Source organism: Rhea americana, unplaced genomic scaffold, assembly GCF_003343005.1.
Source record: "Rhea americana isolate MKP2758 unplaced genomic scaffold, rheAme1 scaffold_1, whole genome shotgun sequence".
In the NCBI taxonomy this organism is placed as follows: Eukaryota; Metazoa; Chordata; class Aves; order Rheiformes; family Rheidae; genus Rhea; species Rhea americana.
The window spans coordinates 11,005,524-11,028,944 of NW_028185038.1; the positions used below are offsets into that span (position 1 = coordinate 11,005,524).

The 23,421-nt window shown below is 39.3% G+C and overlaps 1 protein-coding gene across 2 annotated transcripts in view; it reads right to left on the minus strand.

Annotated features, from left to right (window-relative positions):
* The window catches only part of SEMA3A (semaphorin 3A), a 170,463-nt gene that overhangs the window by 58,267 nt on the left and 88,775 nt on the right, over positions 1-23,421 (minus strand). For both annotated transcript variants that reach the window (XM_085298929.1, XM_085298938.1), the window contains exons 6-7: positions 11,227-11,320; positions 2,583-2,702 (exon numbers count right to left, since the gene is read on the minus strand). In XM_085298929.1, coding sequence (XP_085155055.1) covers positions 2,583-2,702; positions 11,227-11,320 — 214 coding nt within the window. The remainder of the gene's footprint in view (positions 1-2,582; positions 2,703-11,226; positions 11,321-23,421) is intronic.

Consider the following 23,421-nt stretch of genomic DNA (forward strand, 5'->3'; position numbering starts at 1 on the left):
TGTGCAATGGTAAATGTCCTACATTTATGTCAGTTCAGGATGACATTTACATTAAAAAAAAAAAAGAAGAAGAAAAAAAAAAAATCTCTTCATGTGTCTTCTCCTCTCCATTTTTGGTACCAAGCAGCTGTGCTTTCTACATCCTGTCAGCTCTAACCTTAGTGTTAGCACAGGAAAAGCAGTTTCAAGTTCTAGCTGTGAGCCAAATAAGCCTTATCAGGGACTTACAACTGGGCGCCTCACCCCCTAGCTATTAATCTCCATGGAGATGAGGATTTCTCTTATCTGCAAGATTGATCAGAATTTCTGTCCTTACCAAACTTTTTGAATACACTAGAATAATCTTTTTTAACCTGAGATTAAGCACAACATAGAAGGTGACCTCAAAAAGCTAGCCTATCACTCTATATATTCGTGCCTTTATGAAAAATGTGCAAAAGTCTGCAAACTTAAAATGCTCAAAAGACAGTACTAGTTTATATAGATCTCTAAAAATGTAGAGAACATCTCATCCTTGAATGCTAGCTTACTTCATTAAAAGTACATTCACTTTAAATACATCTGCACAAAGCTTCTTTTACAATTACACTTTTAAAAACACAAATGGCAAAAAAAAAAAAAAAGAAAAAAGAAAAGAAAAGAAAAGAAAAGAAAAAAATCAAAGGACTGGCATTCCTGCAGAGTTTCAGACCTAAAGAATGACCATTTTTGGATTTCCCTGTAAGATGCTGAAAGTAGGAGTGCTCCACAGAAATGCTGGCAGGGCCTTATCACTGGGAAATTAACAGTAAAGTCCTAGAGCCTTTAATAGGAATGTTGAAGTGCAAATTTTAGGCCAACCTTAGAAATGAAAAGATTTTAAAAATGTGCTTAAAAATCATTCTCATCAGCTATAGACAGTTATGAGAACAATTTCTAAAGACTTCTATTTGATTCTTACCTTTTTAAGTTGATGCGAAACTTCCCATATGGGAATATACTGTAACTATGCTTAGAGCCAAAAATCAGCTGCACTCTGTACTACGATAAATGTTTTCTATCTACTTTTATAACGTTTCCAGAGGATACTTAAACACTAGTGAGCCTGTGGTCCGTAAGCTCTTTAGGTGCAACTGTCTTCTCCTCCCCACCCTGAGCACAAAAAGCAGCTGTGGTTTCTGCAGCCTGTCAGATGTTACCTTACTGCTAATTTGGGAAAAGAAGTTCTCACATTTAGCACTGAGAGACTGATAACTGAACCCACAAAGGCGTAACACATTTTCAGCGATGAAGGAGAAGGCTGTGGACAACGGCTGCGCTTTCCCACTGCATAAATCCTCCTGCTGCAGCCATCACTGTGCAAATCTGCTGCACACAGGCAGATTTTACCTGCGTGATTGGACTTTGTTTCATCCTGACTGTCGTAATGAAAATGGGTGTTATGTTATCTTTAGCATGTTATTAATCTACTCAGTATGAAGATAGACAGATATGTCTGTGACCCGTGTAATTTAATGTCTCCTGAAACCCAGGTATCATGTCTGTTGTTATAATAAATAAATCAATGAAGAATATTTCTAGTTTACAGAGCAACCCCAGACTGCAGAACTGAAATGTAATAGACCTAGATCTGTCCTTCCAGTAGTCCAGATGAGTTTTGATAAAACTGAATTTAATGGGACAAGAGTTAGATTCATCAAGCATACCATATTAAAATATATATACATCCACATATACAGATATAGATATGTTTATCCTATACATACATCCTGTATATATATCATATAGATATTGTTTATCCAAAGTGTAATAGCACTTTGTGACTTCACTTATGAATCAGGGATGGATCATATACATACTGTTAATATGATAACCAGAAAGACACTAAATGTTCCTGAATGTAGCTAATAAGAGGCTGTGTTGTTAAAAGATAGTCTGCTATTGCATTTCCAAAATTTACATCAACAGTTTGCACTGAATGGCAAAACCACAAAAGAAAACCTAGACCTCAGCACAGATGTAAATATTGTGGCTAGAAGAGAAAAATATCTAAGCACAAAATATTTTGTGAATTCAGAAACAGGAGTGCAAGTCTGACAGATGCAAGCAACACGTATAGCAAAGCCACTTGCCAACTCTTTTTAAAAAAATAAAATAATTTGGAATACCCAGAACTCCTTTCAGTTTTTTCAAAGTATTGACAACTCCAGCCTTCTCCAAACATGCTGATGGTTTATTTTCCCATGGTGGGCCATGTCAGACTGCCTTCAACCCAGGCAAAACTAAAAGGCTACACAGGGTGCAGTCTCGGGCAGGGCTCTAGCTGCACTGTGCAGATGTGCGGCTGGTGCCTCCACAAGCCCAGGGGTGCTCCCTCTGCTCCTGCAGCAGGAACGCTTTAGTCATCCTTTCCATACGTGTTTGAAATTTTATCCCACTCCACAAATCTCCATGTAATTAAAACAAAAATGCTCCTTTATAAATCACTTTTGATTCGTTTAACTGCTTTAAGACACAATTCTGCTCCAAATAAGAGGGGTGTATATGTCCCAGATGGTGCAGGAATAAACTGAGTGCTAATCTTTAATGTACATTTTGCATACCATTGAGCCATCGGGAGTCATGCTGCTCCGTTCTGATAGGGTGGTGATGCCCCAAAGTTCGGAAAATGGCAAAGTCCCGGCCCATGAAGTCTGCTGCAGTCCCAGAGTACAACTCACCATCTGTGGAATGATATAATCAATCGTAAGCAATACTTCTCAATTTGCAAGTCATGATAAATCGGAGATGCATACTAATAGGGATGACATCAAAATTGCAAGAGTAACAAACCATATACAATGTACAGTCATTAAAAATACAGGATCAGAGTGGCCCTTGTTACACTGCAGAGTTTAACTATGCCCTCTTTCAAATGAGCTGCAGGTACCGACTGCTAACGCAGCCTTCTTAGGAAAATGCGTGTGGATTCTTACCCTGGACTAGTGATAGCTTGTAAAGCAATCCCTGACATACAGCAGTATGTAGCCCTGGAAAACATGCCTAGCTTTGCAGTTACCCTGTTCTGAACAGATTAGACTGGAGACATGAAGAGATTCCTCCCCAAATACTGATCTGTTGTGGTTCTGTGTTGCGAAGAGGAGAGTCCAGCTCATTCATTCTCAGTTTACAAACTCACTGAGTTCCTCAAATTGCTCATATAGAAACTGTGGGTTTTTTTATTTTATTTTTTTTAGTTCTGTTTTATTTCTGTCTTTTCCTGAGCAGGCAAATCCTATGATGACAGTATCTTCTACATGGAAGACAGACCATGTCTTTTTCTTTCTGTCACTTTTGTAACTGCATGACTGTCAAAGTAAAACAGAGTGAACAAATGATATCATGCCCTGCTACCCTCAACCACACGTACCACAGTGAACAAGTGAATTAAAAATTGACCTACAGCCTCAATCCATAAATGGGGCATACACAGCCTCACTGGAGATGAAACTTATATTAGAGTCCATGTGTGTCCTTCCTGAACCAGCTAGACCTAGCTAGAGGAAAGACAGATGTAATCTAAATTCAAATGACCAGGTCAAGTTAAATGTGGGTAAGGGAATAATAATAACAACTAGACAGTAATCAGATCCACAGAAAACATCCAGGGATCAAAGTAAAGCACGTATTTTTGGGGATTAATGAAGAACTTGTCAATGAAATTAATCTGAATTCAGAGTGCTAAAATGTATTTTTAGGACTGTGCCTTTTCATGCCTATATCTGAGATAAACTGCCTTACGTTGTCCCTCTAGTATGAAATTAAAAAGTATTATCCTTCCAACTGCTGTTTTAGAGCTACCCATCTTAAGTGAGTCTCCTATGAAAAGCGTTAAGTTTGAGGATGAAATAACTGTTTCTTTAAGTGAAGGTAAAAAATTTTCCATGGTCATGTTGAACTCTATCATATCCTCATTCTAAAACACCTTTCAGAAACAAGTTCATGATTTTCACGGCAATTTCAGATATTTCCATGGTGGGACAACCACGTCCAAGTAAACCTATTGAATATCACTGGAATCTTTTCTCAAGAACATTGACAGCATGAAATTATCAATTGACCCTACAGTAGCTCTGTGCCATATGGTAGCTGTGAAAGTCAGGAAGGGTGAAAACGTGATAGCAGAAAGGCGTGGAATTGAATGAATTCACAGCAGAGATTAGAAGCAAATAGACCAGTCATGCCCAGCAGGAGGTGTAATCAGAAGTGAAACAGAACAGCATATCATTAATTAACGATTTATCATTCCTCTATGTCATTTTCAACTTTTTTAGAGGGGAGACAATCACTTAATTATAGTGATTATTATGTATAGTGTATGCAGCTGAGATTTTGAAGAACATAAAACCTTTTTGCTTGTGAAAATGGCTTTGATGCTATGCTTAACCTTTCTTTAACCTTATCCTCATTTTCTTGTCTTCCACTCCCCAGTGAGTAGGATAAATCAATACAAATCAAAAGAGGGGAGGAGGGGGGAACCAACAAGCCCTATTTTACTTCTGAGTTATCAACAGATGGAAAGGTCAATCAAGAAAAGAAAAAGATTCTATTTTTAATACTACATTATTAAAATTACAGAAATAGCACAGTAATTTATTAAAATTACATATTTATAATGTTTTGAATTTTAAGGGGTTAGGTACTTCAGCTTCTAATTCAATATACAGACACTATTGCACTTAATGCATCTTCTGGGTTTGACTCAGTCTATCCCCAAAACATTTCATGCTAGTGTGCTCTTGTTCTGACTCATATTTTTCCTTTTTGTCATGGTGATAGACAGCATAAGAGTTTTATCAATAATGGGCTTCTGTGTATTCCAAAGGAAGAAAGAGCTGTAGAAAAACCAGTTTACCTTTCTTTATTTTCTACTACAGCTCCTCTAAGTTTCAATACACTTAAACCCTGGCCTACAGTTTGAATTGATTCTCCTTGATTTCCAGCAGGAGCTGACTGAAGATCCACTGAAGACAGTGGATTTCAGATACAGTCTTTAATTCAGGAAAAATATGTGATAAATAGCCTCCCGTGCACCAAGGCTGCAGAACAGCCCTTTCGCGTTTTAAATGTATTCTCATAGCTGCAGTACAAACTCTGTTGTTTTCACAGGAAAAACCTCTATGTGTTGGACACAAGCCACTTAAAGATATAGCATGTGTGCAAGCAGAAATACATATATTGACTTTACCAGACACAGAGTGGACAATTAAAGCCTGTAACCATTGCTGGTTTAGTGAGGAAACATTTACTCCCACGTACTGATCGTGAGCTGCATGGAACTCTAAGGCCATTCTCCCAGCATCTTCTACTTTCATTAGACAACAAGATGTTAAACAAGAACTGTATAAACTTACTTTCTCAGTTGTTTCTATTCAACTCCTAGAGGAAACAACATTTGGGGTGTGTGGGGGGGTGTTTTTTGGCAGATACAGAAGCATCAGCTTCCTTCTTGAAAGGAATAAGAAAGTTCAGCAGATGAATAATACGGGCAAAGGAAGCTGTGAATCTCCTGATCATTGCCTCTGGTGAAACAGCCCCCAAACAATATCTGATACCCCTGGGTAGTAGCTTTTATTCATATCACTGAAGTTAAGATTTTCAGAAAGACTTCATGATGGTCTGACATCACTCCCGTTCAAGTCAAGAGCTGAAACTTCCCAGAAGCTAGAATAAACCTTTAAATTATGAACCTTATATGTATATAGCGGCTGATTTGGAGGAGAGAAAATAAGGAGAGTAATGATCTTCCTTGGTAAGAAGCATCATTCTTCAGATCACATTCAGATTAATCGCTACTTGGGAGTATTAAGGCACCTAAACTGATGCAAAAATTATTTTAAAATGTATACAAAAGAAATGAGTGAGACCAAGGAACATAAATAGCTTTGAGGATTTTGGATTATGAGAGCTTTTGAAAATCCCGACGTGGGATTTCCTAAAGAGTATCTGACTGAAAATAGGACAAGGGATGTTCTGTTCTCTGAGGTTTTTTCAACTATATAGATATAATCTCTTTAGACTAATATATTTCAGTGACAATTTTCTCCAGTGACTACTTTCTTTGATAACTCTACTGCCTCTCATTTTCCTCCTGCCCTGAAACGCACACTAGGATTGCCCAGGGGACTAGGTGCTCTCTACATTTTCATGCATTAGCCCACTCAGATGGAGATTGTTTAGTTAGCAGCATATAGATTGGGAATGGATGAATATTGTCTTATATTATTAGGAACTGGTTATATTATGTTCCCAGTTGGCCTTTTCTTAAGAGTAGAATAGCAATAACTACCTTTAATGAACAACTCTTAAAAAAAAATGAAAAATGTTTGCAAGTGGATGGAACAAGGAACATATACTGGAAAAAAATGGAACAATTTAATAATGTAGAACTGTTTGTTTTGAGTTTTTTCAAATATTATTGAATTTTATAAGGACAGAGGGAAAACTAAAGAACTTTTTTACCCTTATAAGAGTTTCATTCAGCTGAAATATAAAACAACAACCCTGAATACTAATGGCTATTAAAAATCTTAAGTTACTTTTTGCAGATTAGCCTTTGTGCTTTGTCCAAATTCAAGAGAATTTGGGCAAAGCACAAATTTCCAGGAGAGCTGGCTAGTATTCAGACATCACTTCCTCCAAGCTCAAGAGCGGTGCATCCCTATGAGTAAGAAGTGCAGCAAAAGGGGCAGGAGACCTGCATGGGTGAGCAAACTCTTGGCCAAATTCAGACAGAAGAAGAAAATACACAGAATGTGGAAGAGGGGACAGGCTACTTGGGGGAATTATAGGAATGCAGTCAGAGTATGCAGAGCTGCTGTGAGGAAGGCTAAGGCCCAGCTGGAATTGAGTCTGGCAAGGGATGTCAAGGACAACAGGAAGGGCTTCTTCAAATACATCAGCAGCAAGAGGAGGACCAGGGGAAACGTGGGCCGGCTACTGAATGGGGCTGGGGCCCTGGTGATGAGGGATACAGAGAAGGCAGAATTGCTGAAGGCCTTCTTTGCTTCAGTCTTCACTGCTAAGGGCAGCCCCCAGGAATCCTGGAGCCTGGACGTGGGAGATAAAGTCTGGAGAAGGGAAGACTTTCCTTTGGTTGAGGAGGATAGGATTAGAGACCTTCTGGGCAGGCTAGACATCCACAAATCCATGGGCCCAGATGGGATGCACCCATGGGTACTGAGGGAGCTGGCAGATGTTGTTGCCAGGCCGCTCTCCATCATCTTTGAAAGCTCATGGAGAACTGGAGAGGTGTCTGAGGACTGGAAGAAAGCCAATGTCACTCCATTCTTCAAAAAGGGCTAGAAGGAGGACCCAGGCAATATAGGCCAGTCAGCCTCACCTCCATCCCTGCAAAGGTGATGGAACAGCTCATTCTGGATGTCATCTCCAGGCATACGGAGGAGAAGAAGGTGATCAGGAGTAGCCAGCATGGATTCACCAAGGGGAAATCCTGCTTAACCAATCTGAGAGCCTTCTAGGATGGAAGGACTGGCTGGGTAGGTGAGGGGAGAGCAGTGGACATTGTGTACCTTGACTTCAGCAAGGCTTTTGACACTGTCTCCCATAACATCCTCCTGGAGAAGCTTAGGAAGTGTGGGTTAGACAAGTGGACAGCGAGGTGGATTGAGAACTGGCTGAAAGGCAGAGCTCAGAGGGTTGTTACCAGTGGCGTGGAGTCTAGCTGGAGGTCTGTGGCTAGTGGAGTCCCCCAGGGCTCAGTACTGGGTCCCATCCTGTTCAACTTCTTCATCAATGACCTGGACAAAGGGACAGAGTGCCTCCTCAGCAAGTTTGATGATGATCCCAAGCTGGGAGGAGTGGCTGACACACCTGAGGGCTGTGCTGCCATTCAGAGAGACCTGGACAGGCTGGAGACTTGGGCGGAGAGGAACCTCCTGAGGTTCAACAAGGGCAAGTGCAGAGTCCTGCACCTAGGGAGAAATAACCCTAGGCACCAGTACAAGGTGGGGGCTGACCTTCTGGAGAGCAGCTCTGCAGAGAAGGACCTGGGAGACCTAGTGGACAACAAGTTGACGATAAGCCAGCAATGTGCCCTTGTGGCCAGGAAGGCCAATGGTCTCCTGGGGTGCATTGGGAAGAGTGTTGCCAGCAGGTCGAGGGAGGTGATCCTACCCCTCTCCTCAACACTGGGGAGGCCTCATCTCGAGTCCTGTGTCCAGCTCTGGGCTCCCCAGTACACAAGAGACCTGGAGCTACTGGAGGGAGTCCAGCGCAGGGCTACGAGGATGATCCGAGGGCTGGAGCACCTGCCCTGTGAGGAACGGCTGCGAGAGCTGGGCCTCTTCAGCCTGGGGGAGAGAAGACTGAAGCGGGGGATCTCATCAATGTGTATAAGTACCTGAAGGGAGGGTGTCAGGGGGACAGGGACAAACTTTTCAGTTGTCCTGTGTGACAGGACAAGAGGCAATGGGCAGAAATTGAAGCACAGGAAGTTCTGGCTGAGCGTGAGGAGGAATTTCTTCACTGTAAGAGTGATGGAGCCCTGGCACAGGTTGCCCAGAGAGGTTGTGGAGTTTCTTTCTCTGCAGATCTTCAAGGTCCACCTGGATGCAACGCTGTCCACCATGTTATAGGTGACCCTGCTGAGCAGGGATGTTGGACTAGATGATCTCCAGAGGTCCCTTCCAACCTTACTGATCCTATGATTCCAGGCTTGAGTAATTAAATTTCACTTACCTAAGATTTACCTTCTAGCTACTGAGTCAAGAACATACTCTTCTCCACTTTGCAAACGCTCTGCTTAGTATTTCTGATAAAGAATAGAGGCTATTTTCTACTCCTATATTTAGCTATATTAATTACTCTTACTTCTCAGCCTTCTCTTACCTTCTTTATATGTATCTTGTTTTATAACCATAATCCTTCATTTTAATGACTGTGAGATTACCAATTAACACCCTCACCTGCTTGAACTTGGGACGATCCCCGGTTACCTGTGAGTACAAATATTTCTGGCTCCTGAAGGGCCAGGCTATCCTTCAGTTCTGAAGAAGGGAAGAAGTAGTTCAGCCTTTCTGTTCTTAAAGCAGCCTGCTTTTGTGAAGTGTTTGTGGTCAAGAGGTCCATCTTCCAGCTGTTGTGGCCTTATGCGCTATTTCACCCCAGTGCTACCTACTTCAGAGACGACCTGGATCACTCCTTTTCATACAGTCATTGCTCAGCCAATTCATTCTTCCCTTTTTTCCACTTCCCCAGGCAGAGTCCCCTGCTCTGGGGAGAGGAAACTATTTTACTTTGGGTCAACTGTTTCATTAAATTTGTGCTTTTGGCAAAGATGGAAGAAGCCATTGTGGACCAGTGGTGAATTTGGTGTACATTTTCTTAAACACCAAGCGAACCTCTGTGACAAAGGATTTAAACAAATGCAGCACTATAATCAACAACACAATACGGCTGCAAGGTAGTTAAGAGAAGGTTGAGAAGAATACGTGTTCATTTTTGAAGACAGGGGAATGTTAATTTGAACTTCACCCTGGGTTTTAGATAAGCGACTGAAGTTAAAAGTTAGTCACTGCCTTTGAATGTTCTGTTTTTGCCATTTTCCATAGTGTTAATAAACTCATGTCTCTAACTGAATCCTGATTCAAAACAAAATATGATGCTTTGTCTATGTTTATTAGGAGGAAAAACACATGGAGTGAGAATGATAGTGATAGGGAGTGGCCTCATGAAAGCAAAGATGTTTTAAAGACATAAAATCCACGCCAAGGGAAATAAGATAATCATATTTGTGCAGGACTGAGTGAAAAAAAACGAATGTGAAAAGCTAGACACTGTTGATTTTATGCAGTTACATACCGGGTATACCATGCAATACTGGCCTGTCATCGTTCTCTTTCTTTATTGTATATTAAATAGTCAAGTCATCCCCTTGAGAGCAGCTCTGCCACATATTCAAGTTGCTCCAGGCACTAATTTATACACTGGCCTTTTACACACACATTTCTTTCCTTTATTGTTTGTACAGGGTGCAGGTTGGAGCAAGATGAGGATGACTTTCTTTCTTTTTTTTTTCTTGTTTTTTTTCTCTTTCTAAAAAGTGCATTTCCTCAGGGTAACTCTTCACCTCTGACCATCAGGAGCTTCGAAGAGCAGGAAATGAGGCACACTCAAGCCTAAATTTTTGTTTCTATCTCTTTTGAACATCTTCATCTTTAAATGCAATGGAATTATAATATGCATAGTTGCTAGGCAAGGCCCTAAAGGAGGTCTATGGGCAAAGTCTTGGAGAAAACAACGTATCTGGTTACGTGTCACTTCCCGGAGGGCTACTGGACAACAGAATCTGCAAAATTCTGAAACTACATTTGTCCCCTTGGATTTGAAACTGTAATTAATTGCCAAAAAAGTTACATGTTGAGGATAGAGTGTCTACGCCAGTGTTGTTAAGCAGGTGGGAAGAAGAATCTAATTTGTTTCACTCTTAATCTCTTCTCACAAAACATAGTTTTACCCTTTTTTTGTAAGGGAGAAGGAAGACCAATCAACACAATTAATTCAATTAAATTGGTTAAATCAATTAGATCAATTAAATCAATCAGATTAGTTCAATTAGATTAATACAATCCAGGTGCTCTATACATCCATCTTCCATTAAATTAGCTATTACTAATTCAAAAATACTTAATTTATTGAAATCTCTCAATCTAGACAGGAGCTTAGTTTTGCTTAGTTTAACTCAGTGTAAGACAGATCTCTTCAGTTGAAATATCATGACCTTAAAGCCTGGACTTGTAAATATTTGCATATCTTCAACTCACGGGGGGACAATTCAGTGATATATTCTCCCTGTGAGCAAAACTGATATGAGAAATTGCTTATTCCTGCTCTCACTTTACTCTCAGCTGTGCTGGTGCAAATGTTAGTACGGACAAACTATAAATTGAGTGATTAAAATACCTCCAGAGTCATCCAGGTCTAAGGAGAAGAAACATTTTGCAGAATTAAGCTCTTAGAGAGGGCTAAAGTAACTCTTGTGATATTTGAATCCTGGTTTAAATACACCTTATTTCTCAAGACACCTGAGTCAACTATACTAAAAATGAAACCAGAATGACTTTAATCTGGAAAGAAAGCACACAGGACAAAACGCTATCATAGATGGAGTAAGAAGAAGAAAAGCAAAAACCTGGCAATTACCAACAGTGAATGCATGTCTCACTGAAATTACTTTGTAGCACCTACCTACTAAAAGAGAGGCTGTCAGCAATTTAGGATCGTAAGGGCTTTTCCCTCGGCCGTTTTCAAAATGTGAATCTTCCATTTTAAAAATGTTGTCCTGTGGAGGGGAAAAAGAAAGAAAGAACATTATTTTTTGAAAGGACACTAAAATAAGTTGAATTCAATACAGCACAGTATATACGATTCATGCTGGTATTGTGGCTTCAGGGATGTCAACTTATACAAGGTAAGGATCTGGCAAAAGTGTCCACCTTCTAACTGACACTCTGCTGAAGGCTAGTTAAAAATACAAATGCACATTTGCAGGTCTTGTCTCATCTATTCTACTTCATATATAATTTCCATGGTCTCACTGAATTGTATTTGCCTTCAGTAAGAATATTGCCTGAGTAGTATTTACTGAAGATGTTAATATTTGAAACTTTCATCTGAAAAAGATGAAACTCATTTTTAATGGGCTACGCTTTTCCAAAACATCCCTGAAGTATGGATTAATGGAAAGTGTAATGCTGAATTCTGCTTTTCCTAACTTGGGATTTTAGTGACCCACTGTTCCCTTTATTCTCAATTTCAACTTTAACTGCACTACATCATCAGAGCTGTATTATTATTATTATTATTCATTACTATGCAATGCAACTTTTAGAATATACAAGCTGAGGAAAAAGTATATGGGGGATAAAACAAGATTAAAAAAATCTCAGTCAACACTAACTCAAATTAGAGTTAATAAATTGAAAGCAATGGGATTTTCCGCACTCTTAATTATTTTGTTTTTAACTGGGGGATCAAATCTGCCAAACTGAGTATCACGTCCCTCTAATCTTTTGCACTGAGGGTAAAACCAGAAGAACAGAGACCTTTTTGCGTAGTAGACACTACCTTGATAGGAGACTTGTGGAAGCAGAGCAAAAGCTGAAATGTCCATTTCCCTGCACTGCGGATGATTTGCATTGACACTTAACTTATTTGACAAGCCCCAGAGCTGGGACCTGTCCAGGCATGTATTCTGGTTACTTAGGTCTTAGCATCCATCTTTCAAGCTGCTTCTCCTTAAAACTGCTCTATAGGGTAGATGCTGGAGGATCTCCTCTAACCAATATTTGCAGGACCAAGAGGCTTAGGTTGCAACAGCAATTAGAACTTGCTACAACCTCTTTTTTCCTAGAGTCTGATCAGAAGTTAATGGTTCTTTTTAGTCAGGTAGAAACAAAGAAGCAGAGCAGAATGTACATCTAACAAAGTATTAATAGTAGAAAGTAACCAAGAAGTCAGTACTTTTCTTTGTTGTTTATTTTTGGGGTTTTTTTGGTCTAGCTGATCAGTTCTGGATTTTCAAGTCTCTACAGTACTCACTGCTTCCACGGACTGTCTCAGGCCCCCTTCCTCATTCTCATTATCCCTTTGCGACCTCAGAATCACGGAGCTGTGAGTTGGAAGGGTTCTCTACATGGCATCAAATCCAGACTCCAGACTTGAGGGAAGATGATGTTGCCAATATGGGATATGGGCAGCTTTGGTTTTGTTTCTAAGTCAGAAAAACCTTCAAGAATGGAGATTCTACAACCATTCTAGGCAACCACCACTGTCCTCCTAATAAAAACATTTTGTTTTTATCACTTAAACCTTCCAAGGTGCAGTATGTGGCTGCTATTATATCATCTGCCACTATTGCAACAGTGTGGCCCTGTCTTCTTTGCAACTACCCTTCCAGCTGTTGTAGGCTGTTCCTAAATTGGCCATTAACCTTCTCTTCTCCAAACTAATTCTCAGGCTAGAGCTTCATGAAAGCTTAACTAGCATGTGTACTCTAGAAAGTGACTTACACTGTCTCAAAATTGCACATAATACTTTCGCCCTCAAGAGCACTGCTCCGGTGCTCTGTGCTGGAGTCTTGGCACTTCACAGGGATGTGAAGATCCAAAAATATCAACAGCTCAAATATTGTAATCTTGTTCAGCAATAGCTTCAGGAATGTTTCTTTTTTCTTTTTTCCCCCTTTCTTTTTATTTATTTATTTATTTTTAATGTGAAGATCAGTCACGCAAATAGCTGGTGTCTTCCTCATGAATTAAAGTATTTGAAAGTAGTACTCTCTCTGGCATCCTGGTTTAATCATCTTGCTAGTTCAAACTGAACCCAAGTATGGGCCAGGCCAGTGACCACATGCTCCAATGGTATTATTTAAACCTACTCAGGCCATGTTTCTGTAATAGGGGCAGCCAGAGACTATGATTTTTATTAAAGGCTTCTTTAATTTTATTATGCAATTGTGTGTGTGTGTGTGTGTGTGTGTGTGTGTTACATGTTTTTAAGGGAACACCAAAAGGACTTTACAGTAATTTACTGCAGAGAAAGGTAATAGAGAACAGACTGTTAGCACTGTAGTTTGTCTGGAAGGGCACTATAAGATAAAAGTTTGGGTACAGCTTTGTGAAGTTTGATCCCAAAATTCAAGCTCAATCTCTTAAGGCATGTTCTTCTAGATATACCCTGTCTGAATATGTTTATTCAGTCACCCTGTGTCGATATCTGGCACAATATTAAATTTATTTCTTTACCTTTGTCCTTATTTTTATTTTTTAATAGTTCAGACATATTCTTACTCCTATCCAATTTTCTGACTTTGTTCCTTCTCATCATAAATTAATAAATAATAAAAAATAAAACCATTTTTGAAAGTCTGCTGTAGGGTCTATATCAAGATCTTGCATAATACACAAAAATAGTAAATTGAAGACAATGCTAGATCTCAACTACAATAATAGAAAATGGCACTAATGCTACAAGCCATTATTGAAAAATGTTATTATCAATCTACATTTTCTTAGGATTTCTTCTTACTAGATGATAATTGCTCAACTTGCACACCAATGGATATCTGATAAGGCTATAAAGTCAGTGGCATGACAGTTAAAGCAGAATATATTCCCAAGATAATCCCATATGTCATTATAAAACAAATAGGAAACAGATGTGGAAAATGACTTGATGTAGGAAGGATCTGATTTTTGACTATTCTTCTGGTTTATGTCACTGTGACTCTACTGATATTGGTGTGCAACAGGCGAAAGAGTGGAGGATCAGGTCAGCACCCTTCTCTTAGGGTCTGTAGAATAAACCATTTGAAGTAGCAGGCATGACAGGGAAATCCCACAATGTTTTCCAGTTTCAGTTAAAATGCAATGTAGAGCCACATGCAATACGTTTCCAAATGTATCAGTGAGTAATAATGATATAAATATATCACTGGTAGGTGCCAAACACGCATATCATAGTTAGTTTGAAGCCTCAGGGAATTTTAAGAAACAAGCTATAGGAAGTCTAACTTATTACAGATAGGGCAACTTGCCCATATACCTCTTTAGATGCAGAAGTCAAACCATGTCTACCTACTGACAAGAAATAGAGGCAACGAAGAAAATCCTTCCTATGGACCCCCCCAATATAACAATCAATCAGTTAAACAAACAAATAAACAAAAAAAATCCAACAACGGAGGACAGATACTTGATCGTTTTAGTCACTAGTCTGTGGCATACACACCCAAATCCCGCCCCGAGGTGCCTTGCCAGTGGGAGATGAGGTGAGAAGTCAATTTGAGGGCAAAAAAATCATCCCTGTTTTTTCTGTAAAACATGTTCTTGATCTTGTTTTCCCCCATATTAGACTCCAATACGCAAACTATTTGCTCGACATTATAAGTTGTCCTAGCCACCTGAATCCCACCTGAGAAGCTGCGTGTAGGCAGCAGGGAAAGCAAGGATGTAAAAATGACCCAGAGGAGCAAAGTCAGTCTGCCTGGCGCTAGCAAGGACCGAAGTGCTCAGAGGCTTGGGTGGACTTTGGGCTGTGCGACCGTGGCCTTCACTCAAAAATGGCAAGAGCTCTTAGCTGGAGAGCATGCGCATTATTTACACTCAGAAAAGTTTTAGAAAAATTTAAAAAATTGCTGCTTCTTGGGCTTTATAGTCAATTGAAGGCAAAGAGTTCTATTACAGTGAGTCTGCAGACCCCCTAGCTATAAATAGCAAGAAAAAGAGTATGTTTACAAACTGCTCACTATTTTGAAGACGTATGAGGGCTATTTTATAACCAGAGACAGGAATTTATGACAAAGTGAGTTTACTGTTCTGACTATGGAGGAAATTCTCTGGAAAAAGAAGAAAGAAAAGAAAGAAGAAAGAAGAGAGGAGAGGAGAGGAGAGGAGAGGAGAGGAGAGGAGAGGAGAGGAGAGAAAGAGAGGAAATAGATATTCCAATAAAGATCACTGTAACTCACTATTAAGTCCAATTTATTCTACAGAACTCCTCTCCAGTTGCTCTAGCAACACAAAGGGACATTACAATGTACTTCAAGCCTCTTTGGGGATCCTAGCAGATAAAAATCCAGCTCTGGCATATTTTAATTAGTTAGTGTGTGAGTTATAAAATGCTCGCTTTCTTAACTAACTGATGTTTCTAATCACATCTATGCATGCATCTATAATGCATACTAGCTCTACTGAAAATGAGGGAAGTGTTCAGGTCCTGAATCAAGCTATGAGGGACAGATGTTGCCCATATGATGGTGCACTGAAATTCTACAAATTCACAGCGACAGTAACTGACAGCAAGCTGAAGCTACCATCCCACAACAGCTTAGCTCATGTTACAGTATGAATCATGGTTCCACCTAAGAAACTTCGCATTGTGGGCTAGCATGCCTTTTGTCCCATTGCATACACCCAGTATGAAAGCTTTTGTAACAGACTGGCATCTATCTCAGCACGTAGCCAGTCCAGAACTATCTAAACAAAACAAGGACAAGAAAGATGACACCATAGACTGGGGCTTTTTGGGTGAAGATTTTCTTGGATCTTCTCTCCCAGTTTGGCTCTCTTTCTGGCTTGTGAGAATACCTGTGATTGGCGGGGAAAAGCTAAACTACCAGGACGGCCCGCTGTGCCTGTTGAATTTCAGTCATTTTTTAATGAAAGTTTTCTGACACTTCACACAGAAATCCCAGAATTGCAGAGCCTAGCGCAGCAAAACTGCTGCCAATTTATAATGAACTAATGTAGCTCTAGCAGATCATCTGAAGAGGCTGTGTTGATGGAGTGTGTACAGCTACTAAGAAGGTATTACTGGTTTAGATTATAAGGCACGGAAGACTTCATACAGCTTGACAGAAATGATGCTCCCCAGCTGCGTTAGTGCAGCTGATGGAAGTTATATCCTTACTCTTTGTAACCCCCAGACCATAAATAGAAAGCAGCACATCTCCAGGGTGCCTTCCAGGGGCTAGTCCATCATCAGGACAAGCTGATGAATGGTAAAGTGGGACGGTCCAGAAACATCCAGGATGCCAGGAGCTTTAGGAACTAGCATGTCTTTTGTTTAATAAATAGAAGGTAGAGTTGGCCACAGCTGTGAACACTATTGATGTTCACATTTTCTTGCAGTTCTCACAGAGTCTATTCTACTATTGTGAAGCATATTATAAGACAAATAGATTGCATGGGAAAAAACAAGCGGGAAAAAAAAACAGTGATTGCAGTATGACAATGCAATTGGAAGGAGGATCCTTTTGGAAGATTTTAAGGCAGATGGCAATGTTTCTTAACTGAGCCAGAAGTTGCTGGCACTGATGTATCGTGTTCTGTGTATTACACAGCACTGGTGAGAACAAAAGCAAAAAGTCCCCACTTCCAACTGAGAGGCAAACCTTCAACGATGTTAAGGTCTGGATTTATCCCCACTAAAGAGAGGCATCAACTGAGGTTGCTAAATTTCCCCCCACACACACAGTCACCAGAAAGCAATGGGCTCCTCTGAATGACAAGTTGGACTAATGGGGAACTGAAGTTCCCAAGGACAAGATCTCCCTTCACCGATTATTGAGGAAGTTTTAGGTGTCTCGGTGAACTGAGACCATAGTAACTTAGGTCTGAGCTAACAGGATAGTCCTTCTGAACTGAACCAGAGTTCAATTGCTGCTGAGGCTGCTGATCAGAGACAACTTTCTTTCAGAACAGAAGCTGGTGTTTTCACTGATCCCCTCACCCCCAATAAAATAATTTCAATCTGATACTCCTCTTGCCTTGTACAACTTTCCATGCACACAGTTTATGACTATATCAAGGATTTTCCACAGAATCTTTTAAGCACATTTCACTCTATGAAGAATGATTTATTTACAAATTGTGTTACTTTTCAAGAAGAATTTTAAGTGGAACAACTATATGGGATATGGCTATGTTCTTATTGTTATTATATTTCCTATTTCACACTTAATCTATTGAGTCATGAAAACTGTTAAATATGAGGACTTTGGTTTCAGGGTTGAGAATCGTGCTGTTATGGAACTTTTAATAAGAAACTTTTATTAAAATCGTCCCAGCGGAATACTTTTTTCTTTTTTTTTTTTTTAAGTGTAGGTGCAAATAAATATAATGTGAGAAATTAAGCAAAAAAACCCCAACAAATATTAAAACAAATGTCAGTGTTGAGGCAAGTGGTAACCATTGGGGAAATAGGTGAAAAGTGATTGAAGCTATAAGACAACTGTTTTAAATTATTAAATTTTATATATATATATATATAGAGAGAGAGAGAGAGAGAGAGAGTATATAAATATATACTGCATATATATATATATAGAGAGTGTGTGTGTGTGTATGTGTTTATATATATATATTTATACAAAAAATACAAACAGTGGGCTTCTGACTTTTAACGTTCAAACTCCATGTGGCATGGGGTTTTTACTTGTTCACATTTGGAGGATACTGTTTTTTGGAATATCATTCTAGTTCTGTTTTCCAACCTGGGATTAACAGAGCTGAGCTATCAGAGTTTTAACAGCTTATGGGAATCACTGTAAGTGACAAATCCTTAGTAAAAAACTGTTTCCAAGAAGGAGGAGTCTCCAGCTTCTGTAGGACCTGGGACCGGACTCCCTTGGGCTGCTATGCCGGGCTAGAGAGGAGGCAGAAGGAACTTTGCTGGCATTTACTGGCAAAATTGTCCGATCAGGAGCTCCAGAGGAGATCTGCCATCTATCTCTCGACGCTTGCCTTCAGGCAGCTTGCTCGCTTCATTATCATTGCAAGACCTGTCTTTAACATTTCCTGGATTAGTCTGTACCCTCCTTTTCAGGCCCAGGAAACACGCTTTCCCCTGAGAAACCCTGCCTGTAAATACTCACTGTAATTTTGATATCTGAAAAATCTTTATGTTGATATTGAACAACGGACTAAATGAGCTGTGGAGGTGACCACCGGTTCCATGCTTCCTTGGTTCTGGACTTCAGTGAAAACAGAATAGAGATCCTGATTTCTATTCCTCTTTTTGTCATGTTATATCTCTTACATTGGAAACTTTTCCTGGCTAATAATATTCAAAAGATGTCTTAAAATGCAGCAGACAACCCTCATAAGCAGAAAGGTTTTGAAAATCTATCTCTGTAGAAAACAACTGAATTTGGAGAACTTATCCTCTCAATGCTCAGTTTCAGTCAAATATCCAAAGTCTAATATTTATCTGATTTGTTCTGAGATTAACTGAGTTAATATGTTTTAAATTGCCATAAACCTTTGCAAAAGATAATTTTTTTATATCTATCTATCTATCTACCTATCTATCAAAATAATTATAATTCAACTAATTTAATGAAAGGGAAACCATTGCAAAATAAGCTATTTAGGAACAGCTGCTTTAATCTACTCATTATTTGTAGTTTATGATTTGCAAATCCTTCTGCTTCTGACTGGAAGACAAACAAAGTGCCAGCATCAAATAGTGAAGACTGGTTCACACCTGAACATACTAGTTTGCATACTAATATTGGTATTGATATGAAGAATGGCTTCTTTCAAATAGCTGTGCAAGATATGTAAATAGAAAGAGGGCAGGCACAGTCAAACCAAACAGCTGTTCCAAAGAGAAATATATGTTTGTGAACTTGGTTTTGCAATTTTTCATAAGCTCTAGAGAACAGACTTATCTGAGCATCATTTAAAAGTTCTTTTTCTTCTAAGACGTGTGCTAGATTTGGTGCACAAAATTATATCCCATTGCATCAATTCTAAAGTACTGCCTAAATTAATATTTCAGGTAAAATTTTATTGTAATTTCACAAAACAGGAAGAAATGAAGAGATTTTAAAAATACCAAGGATTTTCCTTATAGTATCATTATAGTATTTATCCCCTTAGGAAAAAAATAAATAAAAGAACTTCCAGCAAATATGAATGATTAGGGGAAAAAAAGAAAAGAAAAAGAAACAAGTTAACATGAATGACATGTTAACCTTGACTGATTAGCAAAGACACCAAAAATGCCATCCCGATAGCATACCAGATACTAGATACCATCAAGGATATTGAACAATTCTCAAAGGACTCAGGGAATTCAAATGTCTTTGTATTGCAACTTTCTGGGTTGTCAAGTGCAATACGTCACCTGGGCTCCCCGTCTGGCTCATATGGGATGACCTCTGGAAATAAAACCACCATACAATGACTGTCTGTTCCCGTCAGGTTATTAAGTGGTCTGCATATGTAAGCAATAAGATACACAAACCTAAAACCAGTACACGTAACTGAACTACATAACCCAAAAGGCTCAATTCTTTAAGTGTTCCTATTCTTACCCCCAACATATTTTCCATTAAAAACATTTGGAACAGATTCTAATTGCTTTAGCAGATTCTACTATTATGTTAAATAAATTATCGGACCATATTCTATTGCACAATTGTACTGGTTTTCTATGGTTATTTTTAGCATTCAAGACCACTGCTTTCCCCCTTTGTCTTCTGGATTTCCTGTATGTTATTAGACTGTGGTGAGGTCAGGCATCAGAGGAAATAACAGCAGTGCTAACTCCTAGACCCAATGTTTTATGAATTACTGAACATCAGTGATGTAATGGCAATAAATCTAACTCAGTCTCAGTCTTGTGTCCTGTTGTAAATAAATGAAGTTAGCAAAGGTGCTATTTTATTCAAGAGCCTTCCTGATGAGAAACAAAATGCTTCCTCCAGGGGATTGTTTGCAAAATTGCTTCTGTAATTAGGGTTCTGCTTAACAAGAGAAAGGTTCTCCAGTTTTCCTGGGGAACTTTCATGTCTAAGTCGGGTTTTGTCAAGGGTATCTTATTTACAACACGAAAATGACTGCAAATTGGAGAAGCAACGTACAGAAAGGACTTTGTTGAGTGGAGTTAACATATAAGCATATGGCCAAGATTTTCTAATTTCCCAAGTGATTTTGCATGCTTCCGATTTGGGCACCCAATTTAAGACTTGCTCAAGGGCTCTGATTTTTTGCAGAATACCTAATGCTTAAAAAAGTCAAGTCCTTCTTAAGCATGGTGAAACAGGCAATTTAAAATTCTGGTGCTTAAGACTATTAGTCACTTCTGAAAATTCAGTCAAATGTCTGCATTGCTGTTTAAACTGTCTTTAGTTCCTCAGGGCCGGGTTGAAGGAAGGAATTATCTACTTACTATGAACCCAAGTAAAGGTTTCCAACAAACAGACTCTAAATGAGTGATAGAATGAGGATCAAGTCCACAAAAATGTTTTATTTTTTTTTCTCCTAAACTAAGTCCCGCTGAGTGTATTTCCAGAGAATCTGTGCTAGGAAGCAACAGAGAACTCCTCCCTATTGTAACAAGGTATTGTAACAACTATTAACCTTTGCTTTATTTTAAGATATTGCAATCTATCTGCAACCTTTTGTTCAGAGAAGTGACAATGTTTGAGTGGCAATGTTTGAGAAACAGTTAGATCTATAAAACTGTATACAAGGTCTGGAATACAAAATTCTGACCCTTCAGGCAATTTTGTTTTTTACTTGAATGAGCTCAAGTTTAAAATCTCTGTGATTCCTCTTCAGTCTTTGCTCCCTCCACTTACTATCAGGGTGACAACACCCAGCCCTTCTGCAGCCTCATTTTATTTTATTTCGTTAGCAAAAAATAATATCCTCAACACACTAATAACTGGTATATCATTAGAGAACAATACCTCTGAGAAGCTAACTTCTATTGTGCACATGGAGACATAAGTAACAGCAGATATAATTATAACCTCTCTTTGTGACAAGTTTCAATTATTATTCATGGCACTGTGTTTAAGAATGATGCATTCTCATACAGGTTGCTTTTTTATATTAAAAAAGTCAAGAATGTTTGATATTCTTTTCCCAGTGCAACAAAAATTTTGCTGACATAGAAACAGATGCATTTAAGTGTTTTTGATTCAGGATGACTGGAAAAAAAAAGTGTTACAATTCATTTTTTTATTCAGTATCTTGCCTGCTTTTCTAGCACCCAGGAGTCCCCAGAATGGGAAAGAATCAGTGAAACTGGCAAAAGTAAGTAATACTTTAGCTCATATTTCTACATACGTGCACCCATAAATAGAAATGCACAATATCAGTGGGTCAGTCAGCGTCGAGCCAAATAACTCAGTTACCAATATTCATATATTTGAAGGGGAAATGCTTCCTTCCCGTTAAACTTTGGCTCGAACTCCTGGCCGCTTCACCCGGTGAGATCATAGTGTATAGACCGACTCGGTTGATTTAAACAAACTAACACACACAGCACCCGCTTGCAGGAAGAGCAGCTCTCCTTCAAACCCTACTCATTTCTGGAGTAACTTTCTGTAGTCCCTTTTTAATGGAATCAAAATGATTCGCTTTACGGCACTCTTCTGCTAAGGAAAGATGCCACTTGGGTTCCTTCAGGTTTCCTCACCTGCCTTGGTGACCCCAGGCTTGGGTGAGGCAGGACTCAGCGTCAAGGACAAACCCTGCAGACTGCGAACGCGGGCCAGTGCCATCCCCAGGGCGCTACGGTCCCGGGCACCTTTCCCTTCACCCAAATCTTCTCAGGTCTTGCCATGTCTTTTAGAGCTTCATTGTGAAGCCAAGAAAGATTCCCCTCAAGTTCAGTGACCGGCAGAGAAATCTTTCTCATACCCCTTGCCATGTTTACGTGTTAAGTGGGGGTCACAGCAGATCCTTCCAAATGACTGTGAATTAAACCAGTTGTTTTCCATCACCATCAATTTAAAAAGGCTTGAACTGATAAATACATGACTCCTAAACTTGCATCCATACCATCACCCTTCTGCTTTTTGTCATCGTTGAAGTAACGGCAATAAACACCGAGAAGAAAGAGCACGTGTATTCCTATGCCATACTGATTGATTGTTTTCTAATATCTGACTGAAAAAAATGCAAACTTAATTTGCATTTATGCAGATAAATGTTTAATCTCACTTAGCTGTTGATCCTTCAAACATATAATTGCACACAGATTCACAAATAAAAATAGTAAGAAAGACCTGAAATTACTTATCTCACCTGCCGTGCTAAATTGTCCTTTAAATCTGTTACCCATAAACCAGAGCATACTTAGACAACAAGCTACATCCTCAGCAACACTTGTGCAACCCTAGTGAAAGAAATTTAACTAAAAGAAGAATTCTGCCTTGGAGATGATCAAGCAGGACAAATAGCAGAAGAATCCACTTTTCATCTGCATATACACAATATAAAGGCAATCTTTAAGGCACGGTTGTTTCTAAAGCATCTTTTTTTTTTAGTTTTACATCCGGAATGCTTGCTTCCTGTAAGCTCGTCCTGGATCCAGAAAATCTGATCATAACTGGTAGGGAAAAAAAACACATGCCTTTATTTATTAAAATCTGCTCCGACCATCTGCGAGATAATGCTGCTCAGCTTTCTATCACCTTGGACGTAAACATTTCAGCAGGAGAAGGCAGTTGTGCTGTTCGAGGCACCTTCTGAACTCTGCTGACGTTATCTTTTCTTTATAGCTGGAGCTTTGTTTTCCTAAGATGTGAACACTGATATCAGACCAATGAGAAATAGGAGACAAGTTTTTGAAACACTGTTGACTCTAATTGGTTCCTGTTGTAGCATAAGCCTCTTCTTCCAAGAGGAAAGAACTTGGTAAGTGTGACCTGGTAGTGACACAACTTCTGCAAAGACGCTGAAATTTCCTTGTGCAAAATCTTGCAAGGGCTAGCAAGGTCTGCCAGTCCTGTACTGCAGGTTTAGAGGTGCACAAGACAGAGAAATTGTGAAAATTAAAAATATCTTGCTTTTTTTCTTTTTTTCTTTCTCTCCTTTCTTTCTTTCTTTCTTTCTTTTTTTTTTAATGCAGGCATTAAAATTA